A 21256-nucleotide genomic window follows, 5' to 3' on the forward strand; every position below is an offset into this window, starting at 1 on the left:
TGTTATCTCGCCTACACATTGATGAGCCTAGTAGCTAACCGGATTGAATTTTTCTAGGCAATCTTTATATTGGATGTTCCAGATATATGTTCTTATAAGTTAGTAAAGCTAATCCAACTCTCACCCACATTTAATACAATAAACATAGTTTGTCTTGGCACATGATGATTGTCATATCCTAATTTCTAGTGAATGGAAGTACTCGTTTATATAGTTCACCAGCGGCCAGGCATTTAAACCTCTTAGATACCCACAAAAAGAAAATTACAAGTCTGCGAGACTAGTAAATTGTACCTAAAAGGCAACCTTACACACAAGTTTGAAAGTGCATCGAGATTAAAAATACAATTTCTGGTTTAAAAGTGAAGAAAAAAATAGGAAGATTTACAAACATACCACTCAATTCCCATGTATTTACATAGCTAAAAACTAAACTTCAATCACTTCAAATTTTACATACATGCCTGCCTACCTATACTTAAAAAGGAGCATTTAAAAGTTAAAATGGTGTTATTTTTTACGAGAAAAGAAAGAATTGGGAGGTATTAATGTAAAAGGTAAAGTTTAGGTGCTACATATGTAAAAACATAGGAATTGGGTGGTATGTATGTAAATGCCTAAAAAAGCAATGCACAAATAAACAAGAGATACTATCAAAGCCAAACAAGTGATATATGCAAGGAAAAGCTAAGAAAGATTCATACCAACAGCTTGAGCAAAGCGTGGCCTGTCATGAGGAGCCAAAGTGGAGCACGCAAGTCCAAGACGAACGACCAGGCAGGGTCGTAGCATCACATCAAATCCGTGCCAAAAAACCAAATGTGACCAAACTTCGAGCTCTTGTGATGAGAGTATATTGTATGACTCCCTCCATCGAATGGTTTTCTTGAGCGACGATACCAAGCATGCAAGGTCACCATTTGCAGCAGTATAGAATCTACGAAGTTCATCTACATTGAACCTGGAAAGAGAAAATCTTAACTCATTTTTGGTGGAGTGGAAAATTTTTCATGAGGACTATGCATAGCTCATTCTATTTCTGTATTTTTTTTTCAATGATACAGTAAGAATATAAAAGTCAACATGATATCATGTAGGGTTCTCTGTTGATATATTGCTTGAGCCAGGTTGGTTACGATTAGCTTAGTATACTAATTATAATCACTTGGCCATTTGCACAGTACATTTGATGCAAAGCTTTCCACTTCTGCTCGATTCTGTGACCTCATGGAATCAAAGGGATCCCGCAATCCCATATTCCCAAACAGGAGATTAAGGAATCCCACAATCGTGGGAAGGATGGAGCGCCGGACATCACAACTCGTCAACTATTCCAACACTTTTATTTCCTTTATGATTTTCTTCTTATTTTTTCATTTCTCACTACGTATTCTCAATTAGAGGACATTTATATGTTGCTATTTGAATTTCAATTTTGTTGATTTTATGAATTTGAGAGATTTTTATCTGATTCCTGCCCTTCTCTTTGGAGTGTTCTCATTTTCCTTTCGCAAGATGCATCAATATCTTGCTTAGGAATGGGAGGTGGAACCTCCTTGCCGCCCAATTGTCACCGATTTGGAGTTCCCTTTCATGTTTTCAGTTGGGATAGCCATCAAAAGACGCTTGTCCCCTTCCAAACGTTGTTAACCTCGCTTATTTTCGTTCCCTCATCATTTCACAACTACCTCCCCTCTAAATTCACTTACAAAATACCTTCGACGAGGTGTTATATTGCATCAGAGCCTGACAAATCCTAAAGTTTTAGGGATGTGCCTTGCTTGATCTCAAATTGATGTGGAAGCTTACCGCAAAAAAAAAAAATACAGCGGTACTATAGCTGCTACAGTCCCCCGGGAATATCTATCGTGGGAGACGGACCAAAATAATATTGTTTTCCTTTTTTATGCTTTATTTCTTATTTTTCTTCATTCCTTTCTAGTCATTTCCTATATATGTGTTGTATTAGGATTTGGAAGTCAGTTCTGCAAGTCTTTTATTTAGACAGGCGCCAACATTTATTCTTCTCCCTTCGAGAGTTGTATCCAATGAATTGGGTGGTGCTCCAGTTGTACCTCTCTCCAAAGGTGATAACTATCTTCCCAATTCCCTTCCACATCCTCCCTGCATCGCTTCCAGACGCCGCCCTCCATTGTTGCAGTTGTCCCCGAACGGCCACTATTGTTCCTTGCAGACTTCCCATCTTTGAGGGTTGAATCCAAGGGATTGTGTGGTGCTCCGAACGGAATATTTCTTCCAAATCGAGATGAGAAAGTGAATCCCTTTCATCTTTGGTGCCAAAAAACTAATAACCTAATGATTTAGCATGAAAAATAAGATAATGTAATCAACCTAATAGCTTTTTTTTATCACAATCCAACATAATTTATCTAATGTAATTTTTGTCACGACCCGAACTGATAACTTAGAATTAACCAAGTCAAGAATTGTGGTTGTACAGTATAACCAAGTCAACAATAGTTCTTCTCCTATAAACTAAATTCCTCATATCAAACATATCAATCTACATTCTTTACTGAAAGAAACAATTATATTCAACGGTATATTTTCACGACTTATTGAGCAATTTAAATTTTTATGCATTAAATTAATATGCAAATGCTATGCGTGAATGACTAAAACAAATGTAGTTCATTATTTAATTAAAATGTAAGCTTTTATTTAAATTTAGTCATTACTGTTTCAATTTAACTATTTATCCTTTTAAACATCTTTAAGAAGTTATATCAGGATTGCCGTCATATCCAAAGGTATCCCGAAAAATTATACTTGTAGGTACCCTATAAATTTTTGCACCCGAAAGTACACATTTTACATTTCTATTATCTTTTCCATGCACGTGTACATCACATTCCCTGCAGATATCATCTAGGGGTAATCCTAAGCCTTTACATTTCATTTCCTTTAAATTACTTCTTTTTAAAGACATTGAACAATTATATTACTTTTTTTTCATTTTATTTCATTCAATTCAATAATTTTTTAACCTCCTACATGAAAACAATTATAAAAGCATGTATATGAAGCAATAATAAAAATCTTTATTTAATAAAACATCAATTTAATAAATATAAAAAGTAATTACCCATTTTAACATTGTTTGCTAGTCTCACTATTTCCTTATCTCCAAATGTTACAGGTTCAAAAGTTTTTCAACCATAATTAAATAAATTAAACTTCATCTTTAATTGAAATGATATTATCTTTCAAAGTGATTCACACGTAGATCTTGAAACTGTATCTTAATTACTTCAAGTACGTCCTGATTTCAAATACAATGTACAAACACTTAAAGAATAACTTAAATATATATAAATTCATTAATTAAATTATAATATAAATCCAAACTTATCTTACTGAAGTTTGCCCAGATCAATCTCTCTCCTCCTTTTGCTCGCACGCTTCATTACTTCTCCCCTCCATGCTGAAACTCTATACCTCGAGTCCTAATACATTTAACTTACTATTAAAACTAATTAAATAAATGCACACTAACATGTGTGTAAGTTTATCAAATAAATTAATTAAAATATTAACTTACCTAAACTAAGGTCGGTTGATTCCTCCTCTCGACAAAACTGTACCCACAAGCTCCTTCTTCCTTCTCTTCCTTCGAGCACTTGTCTACTTCACCTAATAGAGCTGCAAGCCTCTTATTTTTCCTTCGAGTTCTTCCTTTGAATGTGGCTCTACTTCAACCAGCACTCCAAGTCGCTCTCCTCCCTCTTCTATTGCTCATGGTCAATCGAGCGCGGTAAGCTTCGCATGGCAGGGAAAAGCTGCACAATCCTTCCTCCTTCGACTTCTTCTGTTGCTAAGGTTTCCTTCGCCCTTCTGCTTCTTTCGAATTAGGGCATGACGGCTTCTCTTTTTTCCCTCTCCCATTGTCTCTCGTTCTCGCTCATTCAATGGTTCGAATTAAGGGAAGTGCGGAAGAAACATGTGATTTGTTTCCAACGATGGGCTTTGTCTCTTCTAAATGATACTTATTTTTGTATTTATTATTATTATTTTAATCGGTTATTACAACTAGAGGGAGAGAAAAGCGGCTTAACAGGCACGATTTAGCTTAAACCCTCATGCTTTACATGCTCCTTCCATCCTTTATCATCCTTTACATGTTGCTCGGGTTGATCTTCTACAACAAATTTCTATCTCAATATCATGGCGCATGTGAGATGGGGCCACTAGGTGAGAGGAAGAGAGAGATGAGAGCTAGAGAGAGCAACACGGGCAAATTCATGCGAGGGAGCATTGTGGGATGTGCCAATATAGCCAACTCTACAAAACAAGTAACGATTGACCAATTTTAATATTTGCAATGCATTTTAGGTTAGAGTTATATGATGTCGCATCTAATGGCTACTGTGTTGTCATGTTTAAACAGAACAAAATTTAGAGCAAATATGAAGGTCAATATCTAGCTATAACTTTGCATAACTATTTAAAAGCTAAAAATAAAATATATCGTCGCTAGCATCCAAGGGCGAGAAAAGGTATGTTGTTAATGTCAAGCAATCTATCTTTAAACAGAGAAAGAAGGCGATCATCCATCATCAAGTCTTGATAAACATTGATACTAGCAATAATACAAATCATCTCTAAAGAGCAATGCATCTTAAAGAAGAGAAAGAGGATGTTTGTAACATAACATCTTAAAAAAAATGGGAAGAAAATTTTCCAAGAGGCCTTTGCAAAGTGGACATGGCGCTAAAGCTTCCTTTATGTAATAAGTGGTGGTATGTAATGGGTGATGGCTATATAGATGCCAATCAGACAGTAAACCAAAAAACACTTCGATGTATTTTCCAACAACAGGTACACCAATGTACTGAAGATTAAATTTGTGCATGTTGGTTATCTAGAGTCGTGTGTGTGTGTGTGTGTGTGTGTGTGTGTGTGTGTGTGTGTAAAACTAGAAGAGAAGTTGCCAGCTGCCACATGGATAGATCCCTTCATCATTAAAGAAGAAGAAAAAGAATGAGGCCAAAAGGAACTATCAATAATATAGGTAATAATCTTGCCAAGCTAAGGAAGTCCAGGAGAAGCAATTCTTGCCAACATAGACAAATTCTGAAGAAAATATCCAATTCCAACAAAAGCAAAAAGTCCTCTAAAGTAGAAATACATCCAAAAAATTATAATACTAACCATTTTTGGAAAGCAAAATATTATGAAAACCAAAGAAGATCCAGACAACCCTTAACCAGGAACAGGTTAAAGAAAGGGATTCCCCTCATTTACACAAGAAATTTACATAAGCAAAATCAGTTAGCCTAAGTCCATAGGTGAACCTAGAGAGTCCACGAAAAAAAGAACCAAATCAAGATTAAGTTAAACCACTTGAAAAAAGAAGACTGTATAAATTTACTTGGGTAGATCAAAACCTTCAAAGGGGGCAAACCAAGTCAATTAGAACTAGGTCAACTACTTAAACAAAATTTAACTAGATAATGTCGCATAAAAAACATATAGAATTGTGTGAAAGAGAATTAAGCAATAAGAGAGCCCAAGGGCTAAAATCATGGAGGGGGTAAATTTTTAAGGAAAAAGTAGACAACCTATGATGAATAAGAAAATCAATGAGCTGATCAATATCAATATTTAATACATGATTTTATATGGTGATAAATACTAGAGTAAGAAGGGACTGACTGAATTGGTGAACTAAATTTTCTAAGGCGAAAATTGGAGAACTGATTTCTAAATTGAAGTAATATTCATTTTCGCTAAACCTAATGGATTTAATAGATATGTTTATGTTTCCTAATCCTTCATAGCAAGAAATAATGTTATTAGACAAAGATTGCTACTGTAAATGGTCTAACAATGATTAACTCTCCTCTTAAAGAAAATGATCCTTCATATTTTTATGAATAGCATGAGTATGTTTCCATGTTAGCATCAACTACATGTGTCAATCACATTTTGCATGCAAATTGACTTAATGTATGCTACGGTGAATGCAAAAAAAAAATTACATAGGAATGCTTTCATAAAGGCACTAGTGCAGTTTGATGCAACCCTCAGCAGGGGTTCCACCCACCATGGTTCTCTGTTTCAGGCCGAAATCCTTCGAACCGATCTTCTCCAACCCCAAATAGCACGTCGTCACATTCCAACTGCCGCCGCCCGTTCCAAACCTTCATATGTTGTGTGATTCCCTCCAGATTTTGCCATTTGAAGTCGTTCCCAGCTCCTTCGCACGATCCCGTCTACTTCTGTTCATTCCAGTCATTTCAATATCGTGTCAATCCAATAGTTGTTGCTTGAGTCCACACCCGATTCGTTTGTTTGATCCCATAGCACCAGATCCGCCTAATGCAGCAACGCTACCCTAATGTCGTTCAAATCCCCTCGCCTACCGCCACTCGCGTCCACTCTAAACGTCATCGCTCGTTCCCATGGCAGACAACAACGGTTTGTTAAACTTTGATATCTTCTTCATTGCTTCCAAGGCAGTGAATCTCTCTTCTAGGGATGAGAACCGCCCCTCTATGGAGAATAAACACTCCTCCATTCCTGATCTGATTTAGCTAATCTCTCCCCCTAATTTCTCCTCCAAGACATCCACTTTCTTGGCCACCATTATTCTCAGGTATGGTTATGATACCAATCTGATAAGAAAAAGAGAGGTTTCAACAAAGATTAGGGCAGAATAAAATAATCTACTTCACCGGCACAAAACAACACAATTCAAATACATAAAAGAAAAGCCTACAATTTGAGAGGTAGGCAATTCTCTCCCAAACTCTAATCCTAAGATTCAAGGCATTAATTGAATACCTTAACCCTAATCATATAAAGCCCTATTTATACCAAACAATAGTAACTAACAAATGACTAAATTATTCATTTAGCTTTGCACCTAAAATAAGCCTTCAAATTATCTCTCGGGCTTGACATGACGGAAAACGACATATGTGTCGGTCAAATAGACTCCTACCAGTAAAGATTTAATGTGTAGAAAGGTTGAAACGGTCGATTTCCACAAAAAAAAAAAAAAAAAACTTTGAAAGTTCTCTTTATTTTCCAGTAAATCATAGCCTGTTGGAAATAAAATTAGAAAGTAGAGGGTAATTGAAATGTTTGATTAATTTATATAATGTTAATGTTTTTGGTTTTTTTTTTTTCTTTTTCTTCTGGTTTGGAGTATAAAACTCTTATATCCTGAGTAACCTTTGAAAGTTTACTGAGTTTGTCATTCTTTTCTTTTTTGATACTTAAAGCTCTAAGGTTGAATCATGACACTAAAATATTTGCATGTCATAACAAACTATTTAAGTTGAGCTTTATAAATTATTTTTACTATTCATATATTGATTTGCCTAATTCTTCTCCAACAACTTCCAACAAACTCAACATGTTAATTCCTCGAATTTCAATGCTAGTTTAGCTTTATCCTAATTTTGTCACCGCAAACATTCTCCATTGCTCATCACAAAAAATTAAAATGTTACTTAAGTTTAGGAGTCTGGATCATTTATGGGAAAAGAAATCAGGGTTGCGAAAAGTTAGGAAGATTTACATATATACCACTAAATTCTTATGTGTTAGCATATCTAACACCTGAATTTCAATTTTTAAATATATGCCACCTTACCTATGCATGAAAAGGTGTATTTCACTTTTTCAAAGTTAAAAACAGTGATGTTTTTATGTGAGATGAAAGATTTGAGTGGTCTAAATGTAAAAAGAAAATTTTAGTGCTAGATATGTAAATGCACAAGAATTGGGTGGTATGTATGTAAATGCCCCAAAAAATAATCCAATCAAATTATAGAAGAGAAAGTACTGTAGCATTAATGAAGAAATTACATTTATGAACTTTCATTAATAGTTACTCACCATCATTTTATGAAAGCTAAACTTAGGAACAGTATTCCAAGCATATAAGTTAACAGTTTATAAAAAAAGAAATATACTATGAATCACCTTTCAGGTAAGGAAATTCCTTGCTTTTCCAGCTCTGCAAAAAGCTGTAGAAGCCAATTATCAGGAACAATATGCTTAGAGGATTCTTCAGATTGCCTGAAAAGCAAATACAATCACCATCATCAAGAGATCAATCCCAATAAATTAGCTTATGATTAAAAGAAAGGAAGATTTACATACATTCCACTCAATTCCCATGTATTTACATATGTAACACCTAAGCTTCATTTTTTTACAAATATGCCACATTTCCTATACACAAAAAAGATTTATTTTACTTTTTAATAGTTAAAATAGTGGTATTTTTATGTGATCTGAAAGATTTGGGTGGCATAAATGTAAAAAAGTAAAGTTTAGGGTTAGATATGTGAATACATGAGAATTGGAAGGTATATATAATGTATGTAAATGTTCCTAAAAAAATAAATATAATAAAGAAGCATGGCCTACAAATCATATCATGGTAGGCTGCCCCTAGGGTTAACTTTGGCCAACTTAGGTTCAATCGCAGACATGTCAACCATTTGACAGGTTGATTTCATAAAGCAAAATATGGCAACATGGAAGCCTATGATGAAAATTTGTGAAATTCAAAATCCTAAGAAGGGAAGCAGCCCAACGCACAAGAAGCCTTTAAGAAAAATTCAAATCCAAAAACTGATTAAAAGAAGTCAGTTAAATATCATGATAAAGGGCATGCTTTATTAAATAACTTGTCATAAACTTAGATTTTGCTTAATTGTTTTCCTGTAAAAGTAGATTGCAAATAAGTATGCTATTGATTTTACTCAATTCCTTACAAGTCCACTCCCATATTTTGAATTTGATTAATAGTAATGGCATATTCACTCCCACACAACAGATCCTTCTCCCTCTCTCTCATTTCTCTCAACCATATCATGCCTTAAATAAGTATGCTTTTGATTTCACTCAATTCCTTACAAGTCCGCTCACATATTTTGAATTTGATTAATAGTAATGGCTTATTCACTCCCACACAACAGATCCTTTTCCCTCTCTCTCATTTCTCTCAACCATATCATGCCTCCAAAACATAGAAATGAATCCAAAACTGTGATAAATGCACTACATTGGCTTTAAAAATAACTCTGTACCTCTCTATCTTTCTCTTTTTTCTCTTAATTTACCTTCGAACTCTCAATTTCCCTCATTAGGCTAAGAACGCAAGGGAGAAGGACTATGATTGACAGTTTTGATTGACATCAAATGCAAAATGATTCATGCTTCTCAATTGCTTACTCTTTTAACTCATCAAGTATTAAGTTTTTAGGGCATTCACTTACATAACACCCAATTCCTACGTATTTACACCTTAAGATTGGAAAACATGGGAACTCACATCCAATCTAAGAATAAACGGGGTGACTAGATCAGAAAGAAAAGCACGGGGACTCGCATCTAACCTAAGAGCTAGTCGTGGTGATTAGGTTAGGAAAAAAAACAAGGGTACTCATATCCAACCTATAAGTTGATCAAAGAATAAGATGTCTTATGATAGACTTACACATAAATTTTGTTTGATAATGAACAGAATTTGAACATAGTCCAATTTGTTTGATAATATTCATGACCATACTAGTTTGTCGTTCAACAAGTAACTTATTAAATGCTCTTTATTTATATAATATATTTTTTAAATAAATTTTGATTAACTAGAAATTATTTAATAATAACATATTATAATTTTATAACAATATACAATAAAATTAAGGTATTTTTATTCTTTATTTCATAAAATTAGTTTGTTAGTACTTATTTATGTTATTTGATAAAAAAAATTACTCAAAGCAAAAATTATTTTTTATTTATTTGATATATAGTAGCTAGATATTAATTTGAAATATATTTGATTGCTTATTTATTTAGAATTGCAAAACTATTTGTCAATAATTTTCGATAAAAAAATCAAGACGTTCAAACTTTTACATTGTTTGCTAATTTTATATGAAAAATTAAGTACAAATCAAATTTTATATTTTATATTAAAAAAGAAGTTATTCAAATTTTTAGCTTTTAAACTAATATAAACAAGTCAAGTAATAATCAAGTATGAACATTGAAAATTTTAAGCAAATTAAATATGAACATATATGTGAAAGCTCATCTCAAGCTCGAACTAAACATGATACAACCAAGCTAAGTCCAAACCATTACACAATCTGCTCTACTCGGCTTGATTACTATCCTACATATGTATTTCCATATATAAAACCTAAATTTTTCTTTTAAATTTATACCACCCAAATCTTTCATATCATATCAAAACTTACCATCATTTTATCTTTAAAAAATGAAATATGTAAATAACTATGAATTGAGTAGTATGTATGTAAATCTTCCTTCTCTATATTGTTGATAAAAGATTACAATTTGCATGTCAACAACCAGAGATGTAAACTCCCCATCCCGCAAACACAAGCAAAGGGATGTTATTTATGCTTTATAACATTACAAATGATAAATACATGCAAATGATGAATCCACAAATAAATGAATCATTTTGAGTTTTTCAAAATGGAACAAATAAATAATCTGAAAATAACAGAAAAATACTAAAATCACGTACAAGCTATCAGAAGTTGAAGATCTGCAAAGTGGTTCAGCTAAGGGCTGTGATTCATCAACCCCGTTATCAACCCCGTCACTGGTTACCCTACAATTTTCTGAATCATTGGAGAAAGCTGTTGCAATTGAAAGAAGCAGCAGCGGCCTTGAAATGCTCTGCCAATTGAGTGCTATCAGTAATTGAAAGTGTTACAAAAATGGGAAGATTTACACGCATACCACTCAATTCTTATGTATTTACATATTTAACACCTAAACTTCAATTTTTTCGTACATTCCACCTTACCTATGAATGAAAAAGTGTATCACTTTTTAAAAATTAAAAAGGTGGTATTTTTTTACGTAAAATGAAAGATCTGGGTGGTTTAAATGTTAAAAAGAAAGTTTAGGTGTTAAATATGTAAACACATAGGCACTGGGTGATATGTGTGTAAATGCCCCTAAAAATTAATACAAGGAAAAAGAATATATGTAAAGGCGTGCAATTAATATTTTCAAAGGTTAAGAAAGACATTTGAAACACCATAGGAGAAGCATCCCCCACACTACGTTCCCTGCACCCTCCACCTACCAATGATCTCAAGCGTTAAGTTTTGAACAGTATGCTTTCTTTCTTATATAAGGCAAGATTGATTTAGCAGAGAATGCAATAGATAAAGTGACTAGAAAAAACGTCCGTACTATTTGGTTAAGCGGGTGAACAAAATGATTCCAGAAAAGTGTCAAAATTACACTTTTTGCAGATGTCCATTTTATAAATCAAGTATATTAACCATTTTATAACAGAATATGCAACGCTAAATACACAAATTGTGCAATTATATTTTTTAATAAAGCTGGTATGCTTTAAACTACCTGTGCGCCTCTGATTATTAGCCTTAGTGGACCCCACTTCTGCAGCCATTTAAGCGGCGGATAACTGAGAATTTGAAATGCTTGTACAGACCGCCATAAAATAGGACATCTTGCTTTCGAGAACCTCCTTACTGCCTCCAGCGCTGCAACTTTTATTACAAAAGACAGTATTTCTCCCGAATGATTCGGGCTCAGTCGAAGAGTCTTTGATGGTACCATGTGCTTCAATGTCATCCGTGGATTAGCTTCTCGCAAAGCAGTGGCTATGCTACTTTTTTGCATCTTCTCACAATCAGGGCTTCTTGATGAATGATTTTTTTTCACTATAAGTAGATATGGGTTATCAAACCAGCAAGAAACAAAAGAGCTGGATAGCACAAATAAAAAATATAACATAAAACAGTGGAAGTAAACGTAAGCCATAATTTAATACTGCTGTTCAAGTCATAATTCTGATTTTTGATCTGAAACTAATATGCTGGTGCCTAGCTTAAGGCGAAGGAACAACGGGATTGCGGCGTCCAGGGCCACGAATAGACGTAATTGCGGGATACATACTACAAGAAGTCGAAGGACCACGGTGTACAGGAGTTTCGCATCGCTCTCGATTGAAACTGGCGATCAGGATCCTAGAATTCGAATTATGGCTTCTGGAGTTCCGCATGGCTTCCAATAGTTCGCCCGAACTGTGCATAGAAATTTTTTAATCTCAGCGTCCAGAGTTCTACTCATGCCTAACCCGCGTAATCTCAGTGTAAAGGAGTTTCAAAACCATCAAGGAGTAATGGGAGCCAAAAAAGTGGATGCTTTGGAGGAAAAATTAGCATAGATCAGTCAAATCATATCTGGAATAGAGGAGCATTTTTCAAACATGTAGGGGAGGTTCACAGCCCTAGAAGATATGATAAAGCAAATTGCTAAGTCCCACACAAATCCTCAGTCGGCTACAACTAGATCGAGCGACGGCGTCTGAAACGAATGTGAGTGGTGGCAATCAAAAAAATTCATGCAATATTAGAGCAACATTGATTTATAACCCAAAATAGTGAACCATGATGGGTGGGACCTAGGCAGAGAACTACATCCATCAGCACTACTGTCTTTTGTTGCAGAGCAGAAGGTGATTATGAAGCTTAAGGAGATGAGTGAGCTAATTATGAGGCAAGCATGACTTATGGAAGAAGGAAAACAATATGGGTTGAAGAAGGGAAACCCACCCATGCACCATGGGGGAATGAACTTTGCGAGGGAATTGGAGAGGAAACTCGCGCATAAAGAAACTAAAGATGTCAATCTTTAAAGGAAAGCATGCATATGGTTGAATTTATCGTGTTGAGAGGTATTTTGTGGTTAAAGAGTTCACAGAGGAAAAAAAATTGATGGTGGCGGCCCCTGTGCATGGAAATGAAGGCTTTAATGTGGTATCAATAAAGAGAACAAGTTGACCAATAAGAGCCAGGGAAGAATTCAAGGATTGATTGTTGAATCGTTTCAAAATCACTCGAGAAGGAAAACTATACGAGCAATTTTTTGCATTAGTCAGAAGGGCCTGTTACAAAAAATAGGGAGAAATTTGAGAATTTTATCTAGTCGTTCGAGAAGGATGTCATATGAGGTATTGGAAGGAAACTTCAAGAAAATGTTAAATTCAAAGTTTTGAGCATCACTTCGTCTGCTCAGACAGCAATGATTGGAGGAAATTATAGAATTAACACAGCGGGTCAAGGATAAAAATGCAATGGAAAGAGCTAATAGAAGCAGCAAAAGTGGAGCACCGCACCGCAATGTTACAACCATAATGGAACCAAAGGATCGTCCAGAGAGAAATAGTGGAAGTCCAGAGAGAGACACCAAAGGACATGAATAAGGGGCCACGACTAAGGGAGACACTCAATGGTCTTACAGAGACAGAAACTTAAGAGAAATAGGTCAAAGAGTTATATATTCGATGCGATGAGAAGTTTCCTCAAGATACTGGTGCAAGGATCGGGCATTACATATTCTCACAGTGTGTGATGAGGAAACAAGGGATACAGAAAAGGAAAAGACTGTGGTGGAGGAAGAGAAAAACCCTAACTTATATATAGCATAAGTTTTATTGAGCTCGGTGGTGAGATTAATACAAAAATCACACAATGAAACTTCAGAAGTAGATCAAAGAACATAATGTAGTTGTGTTAATAGATAGTATGGTCACTCGTGGCTTCATACTACTCAAATAACGAAGCAATTAGGGCTTCAGATGATGGACACAAAAAGTTTTGGAGTCATGATGGGGACGGAATAGGTGGAGAAAGACAAAGGAGTTTGTAAAGGTGTAATTTAACAACGTCAAATATTCAAGTGATGGAAGAGTTTCTTCCCTTGGATTTAGGGAGCACTGGCGTGAAATTGGGGATGAAATAGTTGATCCGTAGGGGAGGTTAAGGGGAATTAGAAAATTTTGACAATAGAGTTTCAGGAGGGAGAGAAGACAGTTGTGCTTTGCGATGACCTTATTTTATGCAAGATAATGGTGTCAGCGGATCTATCGAAGGTGGCAGATAGGTTGAAGAGGCCACTACCTAAGACCTGGAAGGGGTTAAGAAGGTTTAAGGGACTTACATAATACTACCAGAAGTGCGTGCAGGATTATAATTTGATTGTACCGTTGTGGATGAAGAAATTGAAGGATAACTTTCAATGGGATAAATTGATGACTCGAACTTTTGAGAAGTTGAAGAAACTCGTGACGAGTGTGTCAGAGCTAACGACGAGAATCAGATTCAAGCCATTTTATGAGTGGGGGGCCACACAAGTTGATCCGACAGTAATTGTTTCCACCTTAAAGACAAAGTTTTTTTTTATTTATTTTTATTTTTTTAATTTTTTTTTTATTTTTTATTTTTTAAAGGGGAGTATTGTTATGTCGGTGTCTAGCCCAAGAGGCAATTTAATCTTTTATTTTTCCACCTTAAGGACAAAGGTTTTTTTTTTTTAAGGGGAGTATTGTTATGTCGGTGTCTAGCCCAAGAGGCAATTTAATCCTTAATTAGTTTAAAAGCAATTAAGTATTTTATTATTTGTTATTGTTTAGTATAAATAGATCATAATATGTTTAGGGTTAGGTAACATGAGATTAGGTCTTTAGTCTAACGGTTTTGAGAGATTTCCTACCTCTCAAATTGTAAGAAAGGGGAAGATCGCCTACAACTCTAGATGTTTATCTTTATGTGTTTGTGTTGAGTTATTTTGTTGTTCTTGCAAGTATTTGTTTGTCATAATTTCTTTGAAGAATCCTATCAATTATGTAGAAATGTCACGATCTCATCTTTTCTTCTCAAAATCGATGCTCTGGTACCATTTAATAGGAACTTCCATAGAAATTAGGGCAAAGCAATTTTTTATTTTCAATAACACCAACAAATAACAGGAATACATAAAAATAAGCACCTACAATTCGAGAGGTAGACGATCTCTCTCAAATCCTAACACTAAGGCTCATGACCCAATCCGATGTATAATCCTAACCCTAAGCATACTAGTCCTATTTATGCTAAACAATTATGAATGACAAATGACTAAATTGCCCTTAGGCTAAGAAAAACTAAATTACCCTTAAGCTAATAAAAACTAAATTGCCCTTTGGCGTCGTCCTGACAAAGTTACCAAAGAGTTCTCAATCATGATAAATATGCATTAAAAATCAAGTGTTTTTCCCTCCCAAAAAAAAAAGAGATCAATCATGATAGATTTACAATAAAAATCAACATTAAGTACATGCCTTTTTTTTATTAGTTAAGGATATGATTCCAAAAGATGTTCTAAGCAACATATTCGTGTATAGTTTTTGTACTTGCATGGCTCCAATTAGTAAGACTTTAATTAAATCAAGTAAAAAAGTTACAACAATAGAAAAAATGATTTGATTATAGACGGTTTAAAATACTAAAACAAAAATATATTTATGATATATAATTTTACAAGAAGAAAAGTTAACATTCATTAATCTGATGAGTTGGATCTATTCTACACAAAAATGTGGATAGCAATGAGAACATAAACATTAGAGATAAAATGGAGAAATTAAAATCAAAAAGTGCATTGAAATACTATGTCATAAGAAAACATTAAAAGATCTGAAAGTAAATTTTATAAAATTATAAAAAATATTGTTTGTGCTAAATGTATCCAAGCGTTGAAAAATAAAGTCATGAAAAAGACTAAGGGCAACAAGGCAATTATCACATGACTACTCAGACTGCTTCGTCGGCTTCTACAGTTGAGCAGCCAAGCAGAATAATCAAATGAATCGTAATTTATGGTTTGTTTGGGCTATTTTGTTTAGAACTTTGCTTTCTAAAAAGCTAAGATAGTTCTATTGGGCAATGTTTTTTTCTTGTTTTTCAAATATCTCTATTGTGAGAAATATTTTTTACAACTAAATCTCCCAAAGTATAGTAGAAACAACAAAATTGTTGCTCAATTTTTTTCAGATGGGAAGTCTATAACACCCACAACTTTCAAAAATCTACTTATCCCATAATAGTTCTACAACTAGGTTTATAGACAACAAAAACAATAATAAGTTTTTGTCCCACTAAGTGGGGTCGGCTACATGAATCTTTTTTCTCCATTGTGCCCTATTAAGTGTCATATTTTCATTTAATTCTAATAAAATAAAATTGTTTTTTATACAATATGCCCAAGTCTTTTCAAGTCTGCCTCTACCTTTTTTAACATAAGTCAAATTTAAATTATCTACTCTCTTAACAAGGTTATCAGATGGTCGGCATTTAACGTGACCAAACTATAAGACAACTCTCTCTAATTTTTTCTATCACTGGAGCTACTCCAACCCTTTCACAGATGTATTCATTTCGCATTTTGTCTCTAAGTGTAAAGCCACGTTCTAACCTATGTTTAATTATTCTCTCTGACAACTTTAATGTGTAACAAATTAACTTAATTTCTATGAAATCTGCACACTCCTATGCACCCTTTTATTCTTGAAAATAAGAACTAATGGACTCTTTCTGCACTCATCATACATTTTTTTTTTTTAGTTTTTAAAAATAATATTAAAAAGTTTAGCAAGCCAATAAATTCTCAAGTCTCCTAAATATCTTCACACTATAGGGTCCTGGTGTTTTTCTACACTTCATTTTATTTAAAGTCTACTCAGTTTTATCCTTGATCTAAAGTGTGGAGAGGCAAAGGAGGTGATTTAGACTCCATGCGACAAATTTGAAACAATTGATCTAAAAAATTTTCTAAAATGGTGTTTTATTCATTTTAAGAAACTAGATCAACGTGTTAGCTGGTTAACAGAAAAATGAGCTTTTCATATAAGTACCATTTTAACAACTACTAAATTCATACCAACTACCACTCGAACAAGCTCGCTCGTGATAGTCTTTTGACTCACATGCATAAGCCTGGTCACTAAAAGTAACTGCAACTTGAGAAATATTGTGTCAATGGATTAGAAGATAGCACAACACCACAATCAAATCTAGGAATAAAGCCATGGCACAAAGACTAAACAAGAACAATAGATCCAAATAACCTAAATAGGTTAAAAAATAAACTCCTTGCTCCAACCCAAAGAGTAAACAATATAGTTTCCTATAGGACAACAAAAATAGCTTCAAACTTCAAACTATTTAATAAAGGCATGCTGAATGTCACCAAATTCAAGGCATCATTAACACCTTAAATTTCTCTAAAATCTACGCGCATGTATCTAAGAGGTTAAAAAACAAGGTTATAATCAAAATTATGTTTTTCGTCCCCTCTTATAATAAGACTTTAGGTTCCTTAATCTCCCTCTTCAGAAACACAACAATGTCTTCACTCAACTCAAAATACCAGGTTAAAGCATTTGCCGGAGAAATCCTCTGAGCGACAAAACCACTAACTATATATGTATTCATGCCTTAATTTGCCTTCATGGGTAGAACTTATACCCTTCATCTTCCTTCAAAAAAGAACACCAAAATCTAGATGCTCACCAAAGGAGCCATGCTCCTTGTTGTTTATAGAATGTTGTAAGTCGTCGTCATAATTTCTTGTGACATAAATATTAGACTCTATCAGGGATGGAGTCGGCGGAGAAATTAGAGGGCTGAATTAGCATGGACGGGTTATAAATTACTACAACTATCTTAACAATTTGATCCATCGCCTTTAGCTTGCAAGAGATTGGCAAAAGGAGTACATAACAAAACAAGGTTGACATAAAACATTCTCAGAAGAAGGAAACAATGAAAATAGCGCCTGCCATTATTGGTACATAAAAGATATTTATAATCTCATCTTTCATGTTCGGAAAATTTCTTAATGGAACTAAGGGCAAACGACATAAGAATCACAGAGGTCAACAACATGATGGACATAATGGTGACAAACACTCACAAATCCATATTCAATTTTATCATCACACATATAGCATCATCAACCAAAAAGAAATAGGAAGATGCAATCAAAATAGAACATAGCTCTAGGTTTAAGAAGAATGTGGCAAATTGGATATTCAATTGATATTCTTAGGCTTATTTTGAAATTTAACGCATCAATCAAAAAAGATTGGCAAGACACCACCAAAAAAGAAGATAACTCTATGATGCAAATAATGAGTGTAGCAATTTAGAGATTCAATTGATGTTCTTTAGTCTATTTCTAAGTTTAGATTGAAAATGGATAGAATTGATGAAAATCCTCAAAAAGCTCAATATCAGTTCCTCTAATCATAACCAAGCCATCCTCATGTGTTTCACATTCATATCAAATATGATCAACCTTCGAAATGCTTAGCTAAGGTTGCAATAGAGTTAGGTCAAACCAAGCAAGTAATGAATTGAACTTGGCTTGGTTGTATTATAAGTTATTCATCTTCAATTTAAGCTTCGGTTGAGCTTTCATATATATTTTTATATTTGGTTAGCTTAAATTTTTTAACAATCATGTCTGCCTCATAATTTACTTATTTATATTAATTGAACAAAAGCAACAATGAGTTATTAAATAAACTAAAATTTTGAATGAGTACTTTATTTTTTTAAAAAAGTTATTAATAAAGAATTTTACAAATCTAAACAAGTAAGCAATTGAAGAAATGTCAAATTAATATCAAACTAATTTATATCAAGTAAATAAGATAACATATAAGTTGCAATTAAGTTTTATTACAATCACATAACATAAATAAGTACAAATAAATTAGTCCATTGACATAAAAAAATAAAAAAGAGTAGCATTAAATTTATATAAATATTGATATTAAATTATACAAATGATACAAAGGTATAATTTAATAAATTCTAGCTAATTATATTTTATTTAAATAATATGTCACATAAGCATAGAGCATTTAACAAGTTACATGTTAAACAAAAAACAAGTTTGTTCGTGAATATAAATATTTTAGTTGAATCATACTTAGGTGTGGTTCAATTATTTATTTACTATTTTACTACCACGTTTTAAGAAAAATATTCAAACTAATTTATTTATTAATATGAACAAATATGATCAATTATTAATCGAGACGAATTCGAGTTGTTCATCGAGTGCTTCATTGAGTGCAATGGTTTATTAACATTCAGATTCCTAGCAACTATAACAACTATCAAAGCTCAACAATCAACCAAATAAACTCAAAAAAAGCAGAAAAAAAATGCACTTGAAGTCCATTTCGTGAATGGATCCACCCTCATTAGGTTAACTAGCCTGCAATGTTCATACTCTTAAAAATTCCTCCGAACTCCAGTGAATAAAAATGCACGTCCAATACTCAAAGTACACTTCTCACACAACACAATGTCAATTTGTACGACTTTTCAAAAAATGATAGCTTTTTCATGGAATTGTGTAACCCTTCATATGTAGTAATGGATCGGAGTGAATGTTTATGTATTGCGCCCATTCATCTATCAAAGCATGAATATAAAATCCACCAAAAGTTGTTGAACAGAATATTTTCCACTCAATTGAAATTTGTAATCATTTTTATCTAATCAATAAAATATTATTTGTCATTGAACCCAATGAGTACATCTCTTTCTTTAGTATGATTTCATCGTTGCAACTAAAACTGAATACATGGAATGTAATTTTAGTAATAATAGCTCTAATGACAGAGTTGTAACTATGGGTGATCAAATTATTAAAAGGTGTGAATGTTTTAGATATCTTGTATCAATTGTTCAAAGTGATGGTGATATAGATGGGGATGTTATTAGTAAAATTCAAGTTGGTTGGTTGAAGAGGAGGAATGTTTGGGCCTATTGTGTGATAGAAAAGTACCGCTTAGACTGAAAGGAAAATTTTATAAGATGGTGGTGAGACCAGCAATGCTTTATGGCATTGAATGTTGGCCTTTAAAAGAGAAGCACAAAACTAAGTTAAGTGTTGTTGAGATGTGAATGCTTAGGCGGATGGGTGGCTTCACACTTAGAGAAAAAATGAGAAATGATTATATCCGTGATAGGGTTGGTGTAACTCTAGTGGAGGATAAAATTAGAGAGAGTCGTCTTATATGGTTTGGTCACATTAAACGTCGACCAATGATGATTTGATTAGGAGAGTAGATGTTTTAGATTCGACTCATGTTAAGAATGGCAGAGGTAGACCTAGAAAGACTTGGACTTAATTGTATAAACAATTACTTTAAATTATTAGAATTAAATGAAAATATGACGTTCAATACGACGCAATGGAAAAAAAGGATTCATGTAGCCGACCCCACTTGGTGGGATAAAGGTTTGTTGTCGTTGTTGTACAACTCTCTAGCTAGTTTCATTATCTCGGTCATATTTTGGACTTAACAGCCCCATTGAATTGTGCCTAAGGCCATCAGTTTAAACTATTTAAGTTGTATCATACCAAAAAAGGGGAATTTACATACATACCAACCAATGCCAATGTATTTACATATCTAACACCTAAATTTTACTTTTTCCATTCATACCACTCAAACACTTCATATCACATCATAAATAGCATCATTTTAGCTTTTAAAAAGTAAATACGTAGGAATTGAGTGACATGTATGTAAATCTTCCAAAAAAAGGGTAAAAACTGTGGCAACAAACCAGTTCCAATGTTATTAATTCCCTCTGAAGCTGCACAATAAATCGTTCGCTCAGATATCTGATCGCCTCTGCGTATTAAGATTGCGGGTTTTACTACCAAACAAGGTCAAAGAACAACATCGAATCGCTAACAAAATCAGCAAAACGAGGCCGATCTTCGTCACCTCCAGGTTTATCAAACATGTCGATGGCCGAATCTGCCGGCTGGTTCAGATAAAAATCAACAAACTAATTAAAAAAAAAAGGAGACCATTCGCGATCACACCGACTAATTCCAAACAAAATTAGCAAAAAATGTGAGAAGAAAAACTAGGGTTTCAGGCTCGTTACCTTAGCAGAGCATATTGATGAACCAGCAAGATCCTTCAAAGCTCCCCGGCAAATCAAAGCACTGAACAGAGATGCTTTTATAGGGAGAGAGAAACACGCAGAACTCTGCAAAATGTGGAATAAATCGGAAGCTCCGACTATTTTAATTTAAAGTAGATTGCAATTTTTTTTTTCATATTTTACTTTTGGATATTTATGTAAATTGAGTGGTTTGTAGGTAAAAAATAAAATTTAAATGTTCGTGTGTTAAAACGAGAGATTATTGAGTAGTGTCCAGATAAAATTGGTCACGAGTCCCAATGAAATATACTGTTTTGTTGTGCAATGTCTGCCCTAATATGTGTCCATTTTTAATTGAACATCAGACGCAAATTTAAGTCCCGTGTCTAAAAGCACTAATTTTTCATGTTAATACATGGGAATTATGTGACATATAAATATTTCATTATTTTTTA

General features: G+C 33.8%; 1 protein-coding gene across 3 annotated transcripts; it reads right to left on the minus strand.

The window, feature by feature from the left end:
- Positions 1-704: 704 nt before the first annotated feature.
- LOC110038265 (phosphatidylinositol/phosphatidylcholine transfer protein SFH7-like) lies at positions 705-20883 on the minus strand (the record flags this gene model as incomplete). Of its 3 annotated transcripts, none has more annotated exon segments than XM_020743045.1 (6): positions 705-961; positions 7957-8052; positions 10544-10698; positions 11398-11720; positions 20472-20675; positions 20802-20883. In XM_020743045.1, coding segments are annotated over 4 exon segments (790 nt in total), but the record flags the coding sequence as incomplete, so codon positions are not given.
- Between the last annotated feature and the right edge of the window lie 373 nt (positions 20884-21256).

The sequence above is a fragment of the Phalaenopsis equestris genome, unplaced genomic scaffold (assembly GCF_001263595.1).
Source record: "Phalaenopsis equestris unplaced genomic scaffold, ASM126359v1 Scaffold232333, whole genome shotgun sequence".
In the NCBI taxonomy this organism is placed as follows: domain Eukaryota; kingdom Viridiplantae; phylum Streptophyta; class Magnoliopsida; order Asparagales; family Orchidaceae; genus Phalaenopsis; species Phalaenopsis equestris.